This window comes from Lathyrus oleraceus, chromosome 5, assembly GCF_024323335.1.
Source record: "Lathyrus oleraceus cultivar Zhongwan6 chromosome 5, CAAS_Psat_ZW6_1.0, whole genome shotgun sequence".
In the NCBI taxonomy this organism is placed as follows: Eukaryota; Viridiplantae; Streptophyta; class Magnoliopsida; order Fabales; family Fabaceae; genus Lathyrus; species Lathyrus oleraceus.
In genome coordinates, this window is record NC_066583.1 from 352,158,211 (window position 1) to 352,178,234 (window position 20,024).

General features: G+C 38.9%; 2 protein-coding genes across 2 annotated transcripts; one reads left to right on the plus strand and one right to left on the minus strand.

The window, feature by feature from the left end:
* The first annotated feature begins 15,867 nt into the window (after nucleotides 1-15,867).
* Nucleotides 15,868-16,474, plus strand: LOC127084607 (uncharacterized). Its single transcript, XM_051025093.1, has one exon. The coding sequence runs from the start codon at nucleotides 15,995-15,997 to the stop codon at nucleotides 16,277-16,279; it is 285 nt and encodes a 94-aa protein (XP_050881050.1). The 5' UTR covers nucleotides 15,868-15,994; the 3' UTR covers nucleotides 16,280-16,474.
* Nucleotides 16,475-16,842: 368 nt separating this feature from the next.
* Nucleotides 16,843-17,205, minus strand: LOC127080627 (josephin-like protein). Its single transcript, XM_051020940.1, has one exon. The coding sequence runs from the start codon at nucleotides 17,203-17,205 to the stop codon at nucleotides 16,843-16,845; it is 363 nt and encodes a 120-aa protein (XP_050876897.1).
* Nucleotides 17,206-20,024: the final 2,819 nt, after the last annotated feature.

Below are 20,024 nucleotides of genomic sequence, written 5' to 3' on the forward strand. Positions count from 1 at the left end.
CATGGTTTCGTGAGCGAGAGGAACTTCTTCAGCAGCTCAAAGACAAGGATGCAGTGATATAATTTCTAGAGCATTAGGTTATTGATGAGCCTGATGATGTGGTTACTTCTCTTCTTCCTCACTCGTCTAGGTTTTGGAAGAGGAAGTATGATCGGCTCGCCAAGGAGAAGGCCGATACGGAAGCAGCTTATGAGAGAGAGGTGAAGAGGCTTCGTGCAGCTTATCTTCCGATCTCGAAGGCTTTGGACGATTGTTTCTAGGGCTCCATAGGATGTTTATTCTCCTTTTCTCTTGTATCGTATTTGGTTACCAAAATTGTACTACTTCATTGGTGTAAAAAATTTCCAAATATTATTGCTATGAGTATTCCATATACGTCTTAAAAGATAAATATTTTCAAATGTTTGCAAATAGATCTCTATAAAGTTCCTCTGATAAAAAAACAAACCATATGCACAAACATTGCATGCATCATATGCATAAGCAGGTTTTGTTCTGAGCTCTTGATGAGTGGTCTAACTTTTTGCTCTTCATTTATTTTGAAGACAAGCTGACGCACCGGTATAATACCAGAGCCAATCATCCCAAGATAATGGAGCATTTAGAGCAAGAGAACCGGGAATTGAAGGAAGAGATCGCTAGGCTGACTGCCATGATAGAGTCAGTTCTGGCCGCCCAAAGCCAAGCTTCGCCAACTCCTGCAACTCCTCCCGCGAGGACGGTTATTTCTGAGATAGCGACTTCTACTGTGCCTGCTGAAACAACCCACTTTGCTCCGTCTATGCCAGCTGGGTTCCCTTGGGGAATGCCCGCTAATTTTGTGCCAGAGGGTTTTGCTCCTACTCTCGCTTCTCTGCCGGCATCTAGACCGGTCCTGTCTGTGCCACCTCCCGTTGTGCATACCTTACCCCGTGTTGAAGACACCATCTATCATTCCAAGCCATCTGAGGGCCCGAATGTTTATGAAAAGATGGACAAGATGAAAGACCAATTCCTTGAGCTGCGCAAGAAATTGAAGACTCTGAGGGGTAAGGACCTCTTTGGTAAAAGTGCTGCTGAGTTGTGCCTAGTGCCCAACGTGAAGATCCCTGTTAAATTCAAAGTACCTGACTTTGAGAAATATAAGGGAAACACATGCCCGCTCATCCATCTTGTGATGTATGCTCGCAAGATGTCAACACAAACTAACAATGACCAACTACTTATCCACTACTTCCAGGATAGCCTGTCAGGTGCTGCGCTCCGGTGGTATATGGGGTTGGAGAGTGCTAGCATCCGCTCTTTCAACGATCTTGGCGAGGCCTTCGTCAAGCAATACAAGTATAATATGGATATGGCTCCGGATAGGGACCAATTGAGGGCAATGTCGTAGAAGGACAAAGAGACCTTCAAGGAGTACGCCCATAGATGGCGAGAGTTGGCAGCTCAGATAGTGCCACCCCTAGAAGAGAAGGAGATGACAAAGATCTTCTTGAAGACTTTGAGCTCTTTCTATTATGAAAGAATGATTGTCAGTGCTCCCTCAGACTTCACCGAGATGGTGAATATGGGGATGAGATTGGAGGAAGGGGTCCATGAAGGACCGTTATCCAAAGATGACAGCTCCTCAGCAAAGAAGTATGGAGGCTTTGCAAGGAAGAAGGAGGGAGAGACCCATGTTGTGTCCTCCCATACCAAAAGAAGGCCCTCTGTAAGGAGGAAGAATGTGCGTCCTGCCGTCAATCAACACCAGGTGGCTCATATAACACCTGGTTTTCGAGAAGTTCATCATCATCAACAACAACAACATCGTCAACAACAACAGGCCTACCGGCCTCGAAACAATAATAACACCAGCACCAACAACTACGAGAGGAAAAGAGTCACTTTTGACCCGATTCCAATGACATGTGCTGAGCTTTATCCTTCTTTGATCGATAGAAAGCTGATAACTCTGCGAGATCCTCCCGTTGTACCAACCAATCCTCAATGGTGGTATAAGCTTGAGCTTCACTGTGTATATCATTCCGGTGCTCCCGGACACGATGTGGAGAATTGTTACCCGTTGAAGACCAAGGTGCAAAACCTTGTGAGAAGTGGGATATTGTTTTTCGAGGATGTAAGTCCTAATGTTAAGAAGAACCCATTGCCCGAGCATGGGAAGGCTGTTGTTAACATGGTCCAGGGATGCCCTGGCAAATATAAAGTCCTGTATGTTAATGACATAAGGCAATCTTTGGTCGAGATGCATAAGTTGTTGTGTGAACACAGCCATTACGAGCATGACTATGATAAGTGCCAGGTATGCACTATCAATGAGAGAGGATGCCAACAAGTTATAAAAGACATCCAAGAGATGATTGATCAAGGGATGATTGAAATACTTCAGAATCGTAACGAGGATGAAGTCGATATTATCTCCCCTGTATTCAAAATTCCTGAGCCTGTTGTCGTCAAGTATGATGGCAGCAAGAAGAAGGTATCACCAGCTCTTGTGATAAAGCCAGCGGGCCCTGTCTCGTATGTATCCGACAAAGCTGTTCCCTATCGATACAATGCAGTCATGCTGGAAGATGGGAAGGAGGTGTTGTTTCCCTCAACCTCTGTAGTTAGTATCTCAGACGTCAGTGGTGTGACCCGTAGTGGTTGTGTTTTCTCGGCTTCGCCGAAATCCCACGAAGATGTTGTAAAGAGAACAGTTGTTAATCCTTCCGGTGCTGTGGGGACTTCTTCTTCAAACAATATTGTTCCTGTTGTTGACCCTGTCGTTGTCAAGAATAATAACACTCCTATCCTAGTTGGCCAGTCTGGCATTTTAAGAGAGGATGGTGATGAGATGCTGAGGCTCATCAAAAGGAGTGAATACAATGTTGTTGATCAGCTGCTACAAACTCCATCAAATATATATGTCTTATCTTTGTTAATGAATTCTGAACCACACCGCGAAGCTTTGCAGAGGGTGTTGGACGTGGCATACGTGGACCACGATGTCACAATAGAGCAGTTTGATAGCATTGTTGCAAATATAACCGCTTGCAACAATTTGAGCTTCTGTGATGCTGATCTTCCCGAGGAGGGAAAAGACCACAATTTGGCTTTACACATATATATGAACTATAAGGATGATGCCTTGTCCAATGTGTTGGTGGACACAGGATCGTCGCTTAATGTGTTGCCAAAATCCACTCTTGCTAAACTTTCTTACCAGGGGCCTCCCATGAGGCAGAGTGGAGTGGTGGTGAAGGCGTTTGATGGATCGCGCAAAAACGTGATCGGTGAATTAGAACTCCCGATCAAGATTGGACCTAGTGATTTCTAGATCACTTTTCAGGTCATGGATATTCATCCATCTTACAGTTGTTTGCTTGGCAGACCATGGATTCACGAGGCAGGCACCGTGACATCCACCCTACACCAAAAGGTGAAGTTTGTGAAAAACAAGAAGTTGGTGGTGCTAGGGGGAGAGAAGGCTCTCTTGGTTAGTCATCTATCTTCCTTCTCTTATATCGACGTTGAGGATGAGGTTAGGACTTTGTTCCAAGCCTTGTCTATTGCTGAGCCTTCAAGGAAAAGACTTTCTTCATTTGTCTCCTTGAACGATGCAAAGTTGGCCATTGAGCATGGTGCAATTACTGGGTTGGGGAAAATGATCAAGTTGGAAGATAATAAATCCCGAGCTGGCATAGGGTACTCTTCTGGTGTTTCCAATGAGCGTGGGCTATTCCAGAGTGGAGGTTTCATCCACACTGTTGAAGATCAGGAAGTTGCTGCCATTGTTGAAGATGATGAAGAGGAAGACCTTGGCAACTTTGTCATACCTGACGGAATCTGCAATAATTGGGTCGTTGTTGATGTTCCAACAGTTATCCACAAGTCAACGTGATGTGTTCATTTTTGTTTGAAAACCCTTCTCCCATGCCAAAAGGAGAAGTGAAGACATTGTTGGCACAATTTGATTAATACAATGATATTCATTCAATAATCACATGTTAAATGTTTTTTTTTCCAAATTATTTTTGCTTTTTGCTTTTTGCATGAAATTGGTGATCACCATAAAACCCTAAAAAAGAGAATAAAATCAATCTTTTCATTTGCATAATGATTTGCCTTGCTTGAATTCTGAAATCTCTTTTATACTCAAAATCATTATGCAGGTTGATCAAATCCATTGAACATAATTATCCAACACCATCTCCCAACTTTGAGTTCCCTGTATTTGAGGCAGAAGAAGATGATGTTGAAGAGATTCCTGATGAGATTACTCGTCTGCTTGAGCACGGGGAGAAGATCATTCAGCTGCATCTTGAGAATCTGGAAACAGTCAACTTGGGGTCTGAAGACTGCATTCGTGAAGTGAAGATTGGGGCACTCCTTGAAGAGTATGTGAAGAAGGGGTTGATTGAGCTTCTACGAGAATATGTCGACGTCTTTGCCTGGTCGTATGAAGACATGCTTGGTCTAGATACTGATATTGTGCAACATTTCTTACCATTGAAGCCTGAGTGTGTGCCTGTGAAGCAGAAGCTCAGAAGAACTCATCCTGATATGGTAGTGAAGATTAAAGAAGAAGTTCATAAGCAAATTGATGCGGGGTTTCTGGTGACTTCTACATATCCTCAATGGGTGGCCAATATTATGCATGTGCCTAAGAAAGATGGAAAAGTCCGAATGTGTATGGACTATCGAGACTTGAATAAAGCTAGTCCGAAAGATGATTTTCCTCTACCACACATTGATATGTTGGTAGACAATACAACTAAATTCAATGTCTTCTCATTTATGGATGGATTTTCCGGTTATAACCAGATTAAAATGGCACCCGAGGATATGGAGAAGACAACATTCATCACACCTTGGGGAACATTCTGTTATTGAGTGATGCCCTTCGGTTTGAAGAACGTCGGAGCCACGTATCAATGCGTTATGACTATCTTGTTTCATGATATGATGCACAAGGAGATTGAGGTGTATGTCGATGATATGATTGCGAAGTCGAAAACGGAAGTTGAACATGTAGAGCACTTGTTGAAGCTTTTTCAGCGTTTGAGGAAGTACAAACTCCGCCTGAATCTGAACAAGTGTACATTTGGAGTCGGTTCCGGCAAGTTATTGGGCTTCATTGTTAATGAAAGAGGTATTGAAGTTGATCCTGCTAAGGTCAAAGCAATACAGGAGATGCCTGCGCCCAAGACTGAGAAGCAAGTCTGAGGTTTTATTGGCCGCTTGAATTACATTTAGAGATTTATATCCCACATGATCGCCACATGTGCGCCTATATTCAAGCTCCTCCGGAAAGATCAATGTCATGATTGGACCGAGGATTGCCAGAAAGCCTTTGACAGTATTAAAGAGTATTTGTCTGAGCCTCCGATTCTGTCTCCGCCTGTTGAAGGGAGACCGTTGATTATGTGCTTGACCGTGCTTGATGATTCCATGGGTTGTGTCCTTGGTCAGTAAGATGAATCAGGAAAGAAAGAGTATGTGATATACTACTTAAGTAAGAAGTTTACTGATTGTGAGTCCCGATACTCAACGCTTGAGAAGACATGTTGTACTTTGGCTTGGGCCGCTAAGCGCTTACGCCAGTATATGTTGAATCATACAACTTGGTTGATATCCAAAATGGATCCAATCAAGTATATCTTTGAGAAGCCTGCTTTAAATGGGAGAATTGCCCGTTGGCAGATGTTGTTATCTGAGTATGATATTGAGTATCGAGCTCAAAAAGCTATTAAAGGTAGTATCTTGCCTGATCATTTGGCACATCAACCAATTGAGGATTATCAGTCTGTTCAGTACGACTTCCCTGATGAGGAGATTCTGTATTTGAAGATGAAAGATTGTGATGAGCCTATGCTCGATGAAGGGCCAGAGCCTGGTTCCCGATGGGGTATGGTGTTCGATGGTGCTGTCAATCAGTATGGAAATGGTATTGGGGCAGTGATTATTACTCCTCAAGGCACACATTTTCCTTTTACAGTAAGGCTAACTTTCAAATGCACGAATAATATGGCAGAGTATGAGGCCTGTATTATGGGTTTGGAAGAATGTATTGATCTTAGGATCAAACATCTTGATGTTTATGGTGATTCGGCCCTTGTTGTTAATCATATTAAGGGTGAATGGGAGACAAATCAACCTGGCCTCATCCCATACAGAGATTATGCGAGGAGGATTTCAACTTTCTTTACTGAGGTTGACTTCTATCATATTCCTCGAGATGAGAATCGGATGGCAGATGCTCTTGCTACGCTTGTTTCAATGATTATAGTGAAATATTGGAATGAAGTCCCCAATATCACTGTGATGCACTTGGATAGACCAACTCATGTGTTTGTAGTTGAAGAAGTGAAAGATGATAAGCCATGGTATTATGATATCAAGTGCTTTCTCCAAAGTCAGACTTACCCGCCTGGGGCATCTATTAAAGACAAGAAGACTTTGAGGAGATTATCTGGAAGTTTCTACCTCAATGGTGATGTGCTTTATAAGAGGAATTTTGACATGGTTCTACTCAGATGCGTGGATAGACACGAAGCAGACCTGTTAATGACTGAAGTCCATGAGGGTTCATTTGGTACTCATTCCAATGGACATGCCATGGCGAAGAAAATGTTGAGAGCAGGCTACTATTGGCTGACAATGGAGTCCGACTGCTGTAAATATGTGAAGAAATGCCACAAGTGTCAGATTTATGCGAACAAGATTCATATTCCCCCGACACTTCTGAATGTTATTTCCTCACCATGGCCTTTCTCCATGTGGGGAATTGACATGATTGGCATGTTAGAGCCAAAGGCGTCAAACGATCACCATTTTATTCTCGTAGTTATTGATTACTTCACCAAGTGGGTTGAAGCGGCATCATATGCGAATGTGACCAGGCAGGTGGTTGTGAAGTTTATTAAGAATCAACTCATATGCCGATATGGTGTGCCAGACAAGATCATTACTGATAATGGATCTAACTTGAACAACAAGATGATGGAAAAGCTGTGTAACGAGTTCAAGATTGCACATCATAATTCTTCTCCCTATAGACCCGAGATGAATGGGGCTGTTGAAGCTGCTAACAAGAACATCAAGAAGATTATTCAGAAGATGGTTGTTACGTACAAGGATTGGCACAAGATGTTTCCATTTGCTTTACATGGTTATCGTACATCTGTTTGCACTTCAACAGGGGCAACCCCTTTCTCTCTTGTGTATGGCATAGAGGTTGTACTCCCCGTGGAGGTTGAGATCACGTCAATGAGAGTCTTGATGGAAGCCAAGTTAACTGAGGCTGAATGGATTCAGAGTCGTTATGACTAACTGAATTTAATCGAAGAGAAGATATTAACTGCCATGTGCCATGGTCAGTTGTATCAGCAAAAGATGAAGAAAGCTTTTGATAAGAAGGTCAAGTCTCGTGCGTTCTGAGAAGGTGACCTCGTGCTCAAGAAAGTCTTGTCTTTCATGCCCGATTCTAGGGGCAAGTGGACTCCAAACTATGAAGGTCTATACGTTGTTAAGAGAGCCTTTTCAGGCGGTGCTTTATTTCTTACAACTATGGATGGGGAGGATTTCACTCGTCCTGTGAATTCAGATGCAGTCAAGAAATACTTTGCCTAAAAATAAAAACCGAATAGCTCGCTAAGTTGAAGACCCGAAAGGGCGACTTAGGCAAAAATGAGCGTCTCGGTGGATTGAAAACCCGAAAGGGCGGTCCAGGCAAAAGTTAGAGACATAAAAAATAATAAAAATATATCCCGCTAGATTGAGTACCTCACCCTAGGGCAATCTAGGCAAAAATTAGGGATTTGGCAAGTAACTGCATTCTGACAAGACTTTGTTCTATAGCTGTCTTCTGTCAAAGATTCTGGCTCAGTCATCATCAACTGAAGCTTCAAATACATTGGATTCGGAGTTGGTGGAGAAATGGTCATTATGTTCAATGTAGCCTTTTTCCAATATATATCACCAATTTCAAACTTGTAAAGATCCATGGAGTCTCCCCATTTGCGGACTACCATTCTATTAAATAAATTTTGAGCCTTTATCCAATTCTTGGCACTCTTATTTGTTTCTGCTTAACAAATGTTTGCATGTTAATTGATAAATATCATTGTTTTAAACGAATAAAGTTTTTATAAACTATTTTAAACAAAGTGAACATTCACAATGACTAAAAGGATAGTTGGAACGTCTTCAGTGCTCTCCCAAGGATAGTGCGATTTCCAAAAGGGTAGGACATCTGTTCATTTGCTGGCATTCTTATATCCTCCTCATCAACTTCCAAGTTGTCTCCCCAGCGAGCGCAGAAAAGAGTGATACATCATCAACTTCCCAAAGAGTCTGACACTAGCATTGGTGTTTTATCAATTATATGGTTGTCATCCCTTACGTGGACTGACCTAAAATCCCTTATAGATTGATAAAATTTGATATGTTATCTATTCACGAGGAAGTTTATCTTTCCCCGATATGAGTAGAAGTCCCCAGCGGAATAAGCATGTGTTCCCTGCATAGTTGCCTTTCCAGATAAATTGTCTCTTCAAGCAGGAAGTTGTCTAGAGCAGTGGGTGAGGGGCTTGTTTCCCTTTTCATCCCTATCATGGCACGTGTTGACGAAGGGTTCGTTGCCGTTTCCCTTAGCTAGGACAGTTCCTTCGGGAGCACCAGCAATTTGTCCCCAGTAGGGTTGCTTACAGTCCATCCCCAATAGAATTTCCTGATCCGAGCTTGACAATTTGTACCCCCTCCGAGTCTGAGATCTCTTCCAGTATTGGACAACCATGAGGAAGATGTATTGTTTCCTTCCCCAGTGGAGCAAGTTGTTCTTTCTCCTCTTAGCAGAGATGTCTCTCCAGCAGTTAGGAGGGAGTGTTTATTTGATGTGTATCTGTTTGGTGGTTATTCCCCATAGAATTTCACATCATTCCTTGATAAGTTCCCCAGTAGGGTTTCTTCTACAACAGATATTATTGGTATTTAGTCTCCTGTTCCCGAGAACTGATGGAAAATCCCCGGCAGTTGGCAGCGGTGACTTTACCTCTCCCCAACGGTGGTCTATGTCTCCTGGTATTAGATCATCCCCATCAGAACTGATTTCTCCTGTGGGCCTGGCCTTTCTCTTTTGAGATGTTATATCGGATGTTCGTTCGCGGTTCTTGAGCCTGTTTGTGTTAGATATGTCTGTTTGTCAGCATTAATCATACATAAACCACGCATATACATGCATAAGCATAGCATTCAGATATTCATGATGCACTCTTTGCCATATATCTTTGCTTGTTATCTCCTGCTATTGGTGAAATGTTCTTACCCAAGCAGATGTTTGTGTCTGATCTCTTCATATAGAGTCAGCCCCATAGACAGAAAGTGTCTATCTTTCCTTCTTCCTTCCCCATTGAGTTATGTCCTTGTGGATGATGGTTTATTTCAGTTTCCTCCCCAAGTGTGTATCAGGATGTAATTACTCCCTTGAGTTATATCCTCATTGGGTTGAGTCTTGTTAATGGTGTCTTTCTAGTTTGTTCCTAGATTGACTCCTTTCTTGTTATTTCCCTGCAGTTCCCTGGTGGTCTAGTTGTTCAATTTCTCAGTAACCAGTAATTGTTCATTCTTTCCCTAGTGGATCTTGTGGCCTTCTATCCAGTAATCGGTAGTTGTAAGTCCTATTTCTGTGGTTTTCTACTCAGTAACCGGTAGATGTAATCCCATCTTTGTTGGTTATCTTTATCCAATATCCGGTGTTGATATTCCTTCGTTTTTGAGTATTTCACCCAGTAACCGGTGATATATCTCTTGGATAATTGCTTTTGTCAGGCAATTCATCCCTTGTGATTCGTCTTTCATTTACCCTTGTTTGGTAATGATCTTTTCTCCTTCTGATTGGTCATCATTTTATACCCAGTAACCGGTATCCCGATGTCCTTTCTTTTTCGGTTGATTTATCCTTTATTAACCCAATAACCGATTGTGGATAATCTTCCATGCGAGTATGTTATCTACGTTATGACGGTAATAGATAATATGTCTCATGCGCTCTTCAGTTGAAGTCTTTTTCTTCCCCAGTTGAGTAAGATTCGTATTTCCTTATTGGAACCGAATGCCCATCCTGTAAGTCGAGTTTGCTTTTTCAGCCCTCCTTTCGGATGATGAGTGTCTTGGATATGTTCCCAATTCACATCTGGTTGGTCACCTATTATATGCCCAGTAACCGATATCCCTGGTGTTCCTTCCTTCTGCTCCCTATTATGACTTTTTGTCCCCTGTGGAGTCAGATTTTCCTGAGTTGAGATGTGCCTTTTGGGTCCTCCTCAGATGTTTCGGATGATTGATATCTCTCACCCTTATACCGGTCTTAGATATTCTTTCTCCCTGAGCGTGTTATTTTGTCACCCAGTAACCGGTGATTTGACAATATGTCTCCCTTTTGAGTTTATTACCCAGTAACCGGTAATATCTTGTTGTTTCTTCCTCGGCTGAGTCCTTTGTGGACGTCCCTGTCTAAGTCCGGATTTTTATCCGGAGTGTCCTTTATGGATAGCTTCGATGTATTGGCATATTCCCCAATACACGCATCTTTGCGTCAGCTCGAGTCTTTCCATCGATTTACTTTCATGGAATCCCTTCGTGTCTCCCATCAAGTTTTCAAGTCATGACCTGCTCGCGCATTTTTACCCTATTCTCCCCAGAGTCTTTATCTCCCTAGTGAGTGTGTTACATCTACGGATTCTTCAGTTTCTCCCAATTTCTTTTCCTTCGTGGCAGTTATTCACCATGAAGATTTTATTTTACATGCATACATTTGCATCATGAGGTCTCTTAGGGACCAAAATTCGTCCCATTGTTATTATTTAAGCCCATTCTACCTCGTCAAGACGAATATTTTAACCTCCATATCTCCGGCTAGAATGACCTTAAATAGGGGCATCTGTAAGACCCTAATTTTGATCCTAAGATCCCTCATGGCATCATATCATTTGCTCAATGCATTGCCTCAAGGATCATAGCATGTGTGGTTTCTTAACCCTATGGGTGAGACTTGTGTGAGTGGTTTGAGACCACCAAGCATGCTTGAATTGTATATTATTGATTTTCTCATTTTCTGATTTATTCCATTTAATTCCTTTTATTTTCAAAAGTTCATAAATATTTTATTTGAAGTCACAAAAATATGAGACCAATGCCAAAAGATTTCTTGAAAAATCTAGTTTCATATTTTGATTTTTAATTATTTTTGTGGTTTCATTTAATATTTTTTGTGAATTATTTGGTTTTTAATAGTTTTAATTCATTTTAAAATACTTTTTGATATCTGAAAAATCCAAAAATATTTTCCTAACACATATGGATCATGATAAGTCAATGAAAAATAGTCTCATCAATTTCTTAATTGGTTTGAGATTTATTTGAGATTTTAATTCATATTGTGTTATTTTTATTGTTTTTAATTGTTTTAAAATAGTTTTTGATTTCAAAAATTGTTGAGAAAAATTGTCAAAGCTTGTTTGACCATGTTAGACCTATGAGAATTTAATTGGACTTGTTGAAGTTGATTTGAATTGAATTTGAGGTTTGACCATATTTTGTCCATTTTATTTTTGCATTTATTTTTAATTCAAAAATACCAAAAAAAATATGTTTGACTTGTTGACTTGTAACCTTCATTTCTCTTCTGTTTAGCATTGGTTGATGATGATATGATTCACTTTTGACCAATTATGTTTGACATTTGATTTCTCTTTTCATTCATTTCATTTTCATCTCTTTATTTTTATTTGGGCCAATGAGTTAATGTCTTATGGTTGATCTTGACAAATGAGAGGTTTAACCTTCTTTGATCCAAAACAAACTCAACTTGATCCAAGATCAAGTGAGTTGCTTTGTGTCCAAGATAGGTTGCTTCTTGGTCAAGCAAAAAACCTAAAGTCCATACAAGGTCTTTCCTCTTTCCTTTTGGCGTGACAAGTTTTAGGAACTTGGATTACTAGTCATGATCTCTAACTTGTGTTTATTTGCCTATAGTTTTATTGACTGGCCTCAGATAGGTGTGACTACTATATTAGTCCACTTACGATTGCTTAACATAGCGCTAAATTGTCTTATGACAAACTAACATAACTCCACTAATTACTAACTTTTAATTTGAGCATTTAATTTCTTGCAATTTACTTTAATGTCAATTTACCTTCTTGCTCATTTATTCATTTTGCTTTTCACTTTGCTCATTTGAGCACATACTTTATGTTTATGTCATCTTCCTTTTGCTCATTTGAGCTCATTATTGTATATAAATATATTGTTGTCTTGTGTTGGTCTTGCTTTTGTTTTGTGTGACCCTAATGCAAAAAGGAGAAATGACTTAGAATTAGGACATACCTATGCTTAAAGGAGTTCAAGAGCAACTAGGCCTCATGCCTTTAGAATTCTAAATTTGTTGAAGAGCAACTAGGCCTCATGCCTTTAGAATGCTAAACTTCAAAGTTGACTTCAAAGGATTTCCTTTCCAAAACTTATTATTTGTCCATTCCTCTTATTGTGTTGTGAACTTTTTGATGTTTGCTCTTGTGTGATAGGGATTCCATCTTGAGATAGTAAGAAGGACCGTTGTCATGAGTAGCCAAATTAAGAGAGACAACCCAAATGGAGACCCTGGGAGCTTGAATCTAAATTGTGTGATTGCTTATTGTTTTCTAAGTCCAAAGGAAAGTAACATCTTGAATCATCTCTATGATTTCAAAAAAAGGAACTCCAAGGGTTTTATCTTCTCTCTTACCTTTGTATGCTTTAGGACTAGCCCTTATCTTTTTCTCCTAACTCTAACCCAAGCCAAAATCTTTTCTTGCAAACTTTGACTTTTTTTCAAATTAGAAACCTAGGCCTTATGCCTTTGACTTTTCAAAATCTTTTCATCAATACTCATAGTGAATAAACCTTAATCCAACTTTGACCTTATTTTGCAAATAAATCTAACTTGTAAATACAACTCATTTCAAATTGTTTTTGTGGTTCCAATGGCCACCTTTATTAAACCTTTTCATAAACATTAGTCATAGGTTTGAGTTATCATAATGGTTGATGTAAACCTCATCTCATCCTTAGTGGTTGGATTATAAGTCTTCCATGCTTATTATAGGGTTAACCCCTCACTAGCATGTTGAAGCCTTCCTCACATGGTGGATTGTTGGTTTAGGTTGAGTTTTCTCCCTTTGATAACAAAAGACCTTAAGGCTTTTGATCAAATGAATTCACCAATCTTTGAGATTTTTACCCCGAACTACGAGGTTTTGATCCTACCTTGGTGATGGTACGTAGGCAATGGGTTCATCCATTCAAACAACAAATTTGTAAATATAATCTATTCTCTTTCTCATCCCCCCAATCTTTTGCACATATTTTCACAAATACCAACCTACAACATATATTTGCAAAAAGAGGTTCCCTTAGAGTACTAAGGATGTTTTGGGTGCGTAAAACCTTCTCATTTCATAACCAACCCCCTTACCTAGATCTCTGACATTTTTATTAGTTTTTGATTTGATAAAACTTCTTACTTGGCTTTTGTTCGCTTTTTAGCCTTTTCTTTGGACAAATAAAAGTGCGGTGGCGACTCAAATTGTATGTTTACTTTTGGTTTAGTCAATAAACCATAAGGTAACGAATACCCCTCTACACGACCATATTCTTGTTTACGGAAATCTCTATCACACGACCCCACTGATCAGTGTTGCCAGTCTCAATAGCTTTATGTGCACCCTTCAAAGAAGACATGGGTACCCTAGTTTTCTTTACTTCAGAAACAGACAAGGCTTATATTTCTTGCACACCTTCCTGAAATGTATAACAAAATTGGTATATAACTCTTTAGTAGAAGAATTTACTATAATCGGCCATGCATCCATTATTTTTTCCACTATCACACCCGCCTTCACCATTTTTCCATCTTCATCCTTTATCTGTTTTGTCCCTACCGCGAGTTTAAACTGACTTCTCACATTCTTTGTTATGTGATACCTAGAAAGTAATGCATAAGAAGTAGGAAATTCCTTTGCAATCAAATTCATCAAAGCGATATCGCGGTCGATAATAATTACTTTCGACATCTCTTTTTGGTCCTTCAACATTGCCCGACACACCTCTAAGTCCCAAGTAACGTTCTCCTTTTTTTATCTCTCTAGAAACACAAACCCAATATAATAGGTATTCTCAGTAGAGGTAATACCAACCATCTCCAATAGTGGAAGTCTATACTTGTTGGTCTTTTACGTTGAATCAATGATGAACACAATAGGAAACATGTTGACAACTTGATGGAATGAGGATGCTTCCAAAATATATCTATAACAGTTACTCTATCCTCACACGTTTGGTACCTGAAAACATAATTGTTATTTTCCAACTTAAAGGGACACTGACATTTTCAGATATTTTCAGGTCTTTTATGTTTCAAAGTTGCAAGTATGTTTATCGGTTGAACCAAATTTAATCTCATGTATGAAACACATTCCTTCTCTTCCGGAATAAGGCGACACACAATTGGATATCCGACTAACTTTTCATACAAGTCATGGTTACGTAAACCACATATGACATTAAATCTCCATTTATTATTTTCCAACATATAACCAGTGTCATCTCATTTAAAATTCCATTGAGGAGGTTTATATTTCTCATTTATTTCGCATGCCAATGTCACAAATGCACCTCTTTTATCCGGACCATTATCGGACCTTCTGATTACCACACCAAATCCTAGTCTGGAGGCCTTCGTACGAATCCATTGAAGCATGTAATCACGAAATTCAAACTCTTGCTCATTTTTAAATTGGTTGTCAATATCTACCACCTTCACAACAACACCTTTGACATCCGGGTACACAACATGTTTGGGGAAAACATCTGGGGGCATCATATCTAATGAAAATAATTACAATAAAAAACTAAAAAAACTGCTAATTTTGCAAACAAAGCTAGAAAATGAGAACATAAAGTCTACGGACATGCATCTTTGGAAGAGTTCATACAGAATCCAGATATGTATCTCTAGATTAAACGAACATTTTTCAGCTAAAAAACAAGATTAATGTGAGCAATGAGGCTTGAAATAAATGATCTTTACCTGTAATTTCAGCTTCTTTTACTCCCTTTGATGTGATAAAACACAATAATGAAAATTTGGAGTAAAAATGTGGATTGAGAATGGAAGGATTTTTGAAAAGAGTTTGGAGTGAAAACAAGTATGAGTATGTGATCATGCAGATGAGTGTTTTATCAATTTATTCTAGAGATGCATCTCCGAAAATATCTAACATGCAAAGGTGACAAAAAAAAATTAAAATTCCGTCCAAAACCTACATAGATGCATCTCTGGAATATCCATTGGACTGCTCAAATATCAATATATTTGTTGAAAATACCCGAAAATGCATCTCCGAAATAATTGTTTGTTTTAATTTGAAATGATACTCATTTGGTGCGTCATAAGGTGGTGCATTGTGCGTTCAAAGATGTATATTCAAAATCTAAGAAGTATTTTCGATTTTTTATAAGGTATTTTTTCATGCCATAAAATGGGATAAGAAATTTCATTTTTTATTTATATATTGGGTCTTAATCCTTTCTTTGTATGATCCAATATATATTTTGATTTAAAAAAAAAACACAAAAGGGGAGTGTAGAAAAGACTTGGTTTTACTTTAGCCACATGTCGAACTCACAACCTCATGAGTTAAGGATACGAACCTCCAACTTGCCATGATTTTCCATTTTCCATCTATGTGAAAAATTATAGATACCAAATAAAATAAGAAACAATCAAGATAATGCACTTGTGGAGGACTCATGCCATAAAGTCCCATGTCACCATTCAAAACACAATCCAACGGTTCACATTCACTTGTAAGATCCAGCCACAAGAGACACGTATTAATATTATCATCAAACTCACCAAATTCTGTCCACACCCCATTTTCTTCAAAGTAACATAGATTCCACAGTTCAGTTCCAAATTCTCAAAGATTTCAAAATGGCTTCAACAATCATGTCATTCACTCCATCAACCACTAGATTGTTTGCAACAACTGCAGCAAAGGGAACAGGTGGTGGTAGTAGTAGCAAAGAAGAGAAAGGTTTTCTTGATTGGATTCTTGGAGGAATGCAGAAGGAAGACCAGTTGCTAGAGACTGATCCTATTCTCAAGAAGGTCGAGGAGAAGAGTGCAGGAACCACTAGCAGTGGTCGCAAGAACACTGTGGCTGTGCCACAAAAGAAAAAGGGTGGTGGCTTTGGAGGCTTGTTTGCCAAGAACTGAAACAACTCATTTGTTTCAAATTTTTCTTACATGTTTCAAACGTATGCAATGTTGTTGTATAAGTATTTTCCACTTAGCTTTCTATATCTTGACCTTATGAATATATATATATTTTATGTTATTAATTAATTATGCTTGATCTTGTGTCATGTTGTATTTACATTTTACAGAATAAAATCTATTCATTTTGGATCAGTTACTACTTACCAACAGGTATAATCTATTGATTTTAAAATTGGAAAATTGTTTTCATTGATCAAATAGATAAGATCCAATGTCTTGAAAAATTAAGGGATGATCTATAAAATTAGCAATCTAACACGCTCAAGTCAATGAAATCAGAGAGAGATCTAGTTGGAAAGTGGAGTGAGATAATATTTGTGGTAGGATTTCATAGATTATGTTTGTATAACTCTCTTACATAGCACACATATATTACACATTGAACACAATAACCTTCTGTGTCACACCATTGTTATTCAGTAAACCTGATATCACATGCAAGAGGATAATACACACTATATATCATATATTGTAGGAAGCGCACATGAATGGTTCAGATTCTATGAATCAAACTTTCTTTCAGAAAAACGCGTAAACTCATCTTGAGGTGTAATGGTTAAAGAATTTGATCTAGAAAAGGAAGATTGAATGTGGAAGAACTCAATGCAATCCTCAACAGCTGCGGTCCTAAAATAATCAACAGAGACACCTATGGTCTTTGATCTTCCCATGGAAGCCGAAACGCGGTTCGAAGATCTTCTCATAGATGAAAAACATACAGCTTTTGTTACTCTTTCAACAACACCTTTCAGAAACTCAATAGGGGAAAATTCAGACATCCAAGGAATCCTTACTATGCAGCATTTTTTTACATGCAAGTTTCTAGCTGCTGTCTTCTTGATGATGTTCTTTTTCCATGACATGTTTGTTTTCTATAGGAATATGTTGTGACATTCATTGTGTTTCTTTTTTTTTTGCAAGTGACAGTGTTATATGCAAAAGTGGAAGTAAAAGCATTAGAATCTTTTTGTCATGTTATGTGGTAAAAGATGAAAGGAATTGTAGTAGGTAAGACCCAACAATAGTTGTTGGAATGGTTGGAAATATAGAATGAGGAAGGTTCTAATTTAGTTAGTAAAGTTGATAAATATTATTTTGCTATACAATGAGATATAGGTGATTGGAAAAATTTGTAACACGAAATTTTTAGTGACTAGTTTGTTTAAGAAATTTAGATCATCTAATGAACAAATTTATGGTAATTTTGTCCCTTAAAACATAAAATAAATAGAATAAGAAAAACTATTATGGTTGATATTTTAAAATTTTCAAAGAAATATATTTGTCAATTCAAAAAAAATATAGGCTATTTTTATTTTCACATATACTTACAATTTCGATAGTTAATTTTTGTATTAATCATTTTTTATGGTTGAAAATTGTTTAAGAACTTTGTTTCAGCAGGATAAAATAGTCTCACACAAAGTCGTGAGGATTCTCACATCCAAAACGGATAATATCTTGTAATTACAGTGACACAAACTTGAGGTCGACCAGAATATTGACCCCGCCTGTTGTAACTCGAAGTTCGCACTGCCTCTTAGCCTCGAGTAGAGGGCAATTGCTACGGACTGACTAGAATAATCCTATATTGCTTGAAAATCAAGATTAAAAAAAGTTTATATATAACATTCATACATCTTAATCCAACGAGACGTCTTTTCTAAAGGACAAAATTGTAAGAGTTCTCACATCTATATCGTCCAGAACAAACTTATATTAAGTGATTAGACCCTCAATTAGAAAACAAGTATGTGTGTTTGTTTCTTGAGAGATTTTAGTTCCTCGTCCTTGTGATGCTAATCTTATTCGATGTATGTGGATTTTTAGGCATAAGAAAAATTTTGATGGCTCCTTTGAGCGTTATAAGGTTCATCTTGTAGGTGATGGCATGTCACAGGTTGCAGGTGTGGATTGTGACGAGACTTTTAGCCCCGTGGTGAAACCCGCTATCATTCGAACAGTGCTTACCATTGCTCTCTCCAAATCCTGGCCCATTCATCAACTAGATATCCAGAATGCCTTTTTATATGGTGATCTTCATGAGACTGTTTACATGCATCAGTCATTGGGTTTCCGCGACCTCCGTCATCCAAATTATGTATGTCGGTTGAAGAAGTCATTGTATGGTCTCAAGCAAGCACCTAAGGCATGGTACCAATGTTTTGCTGACTATGTCGCCACCATTGGCTTTCGCCATAGCACATCAGACCACTCCCTCTTCATATATCGACAAGGTTTAGACATGGCCTACATTCTGCTGTATGTAGACGACATTATCCTCATCACCTCCACTCAGGTCCTCCGCCAATCAATTATGTCACTCTTAGCATTTGATTTTGCAATGAAGGATTTAGGCCCTCTGAGTTACTTTCTGGGTATTGCAGTATCTCATCATCCTGATGGCATATTTCTCAGTCAAAGCACTTATGCTTCAGAGATCATTGAACGTGCTGGCATGTCGTCCTGTAAACCATCAGTCACTCCTGTTGACACCAAGCAGAAACTCAACATCTCCTCCGACACTTTTTATGAGGATCCCTTCTTGTATCGGAGTCTTGCAGGGGCCCTACAGTATCTTACCTTCACTCGATCTGATATATCATATGTTGTTCAACAAGTTTGTCTTCACATGCATGCCCCTCGCATGGAACATATGTTTGCTCTTAAGCGCATTTTGCGCTATGTTCAGGGCACCTTACATTTTGTACTACACTTATCCCCATCTCCCATTACAAAGTTTATTTCCTACACTGACGCTGATTGGGGTGCATGTCCTGACACCAGACGTTCTACATCCGGTTACTGTGTTTTTCTAGGTGACAATCTTATTTTTTGGTCTTCCAAAAGACAACAAACTCTCTCCCGTTCCAGTGCTGAAGCCGAATATAGGGGGGTTGCCAATGTTGTCTCCGAATCGTGTTGGATTCACAATCTTCTCCTGGAACTCCACTTTCCTATTCCTCATGCCACTTTGGTGTATTGTGACAATGTTAGTGCCATCTATCTATCTGGTAATCCTGTGCAGCATCAGCGCACTAAGCATATTGAGATGGACATTCATTTTGTTCGGGAAAAGGTAGCTCGTGGTCAAGCTCGCGTCCTTCATGTTCCCTCAAGACATCAGATCGCAGACATCTTCACCAAAGGACTTCCTCGCATTCTCTTTGATGATTTTCGGACCAGTCTAAGCGTCTGTGAACCTCCCGCTTCGACTGTGGGGGTGTGATAGAATAGAATATTTTGTTATAATTAGTCATAATTAGTTTCCTATAATTATATTGTATCATGATTAGATAGTTGATCAAATGTTACACATTGATGTATATATATTCTATTCAGATCAATAAGAAGGACACGATTTCCATCATCTTACAAATAGGTGGGTTAAGGATGGTGGGTAATGATGAATATGTAATGGGTGAAAAGGAAACACAAACAAGCAGAGAAACTTGTTCTCTAATTTCCTATTTCTGCTGCCTATTGACTATGTAGAGAACACTTTAATGTTTACTTTATTCATCTAACATACTCCATTCATCTGATATTAAACATTTAAAATAAGCTACTCACCCTCCATTGGATGGAGGCAAACAATGACTTACAATAGCCCAAATATTCTCATAAGCTGCAAAAGCTCAGATTTAACTGAAAAGATGCAGAAGTATAAAACTGCAGGACT

Coding starts and splice junctions, on each gene's coding strand:
- LOC127084607 (XM_051025093.1), top strand. CDS start 15,995: ATGGCTTCAACAATCATGTCATTCACTCCATCAACCACTAGATTGTTT.
- LOC127080627 (XM_051020940.1), bottom strand. CDS start 17,205: ATGTCATGGAAAAAGAACATCATCAAGAAGACAGCAGCTAGAAACTTG.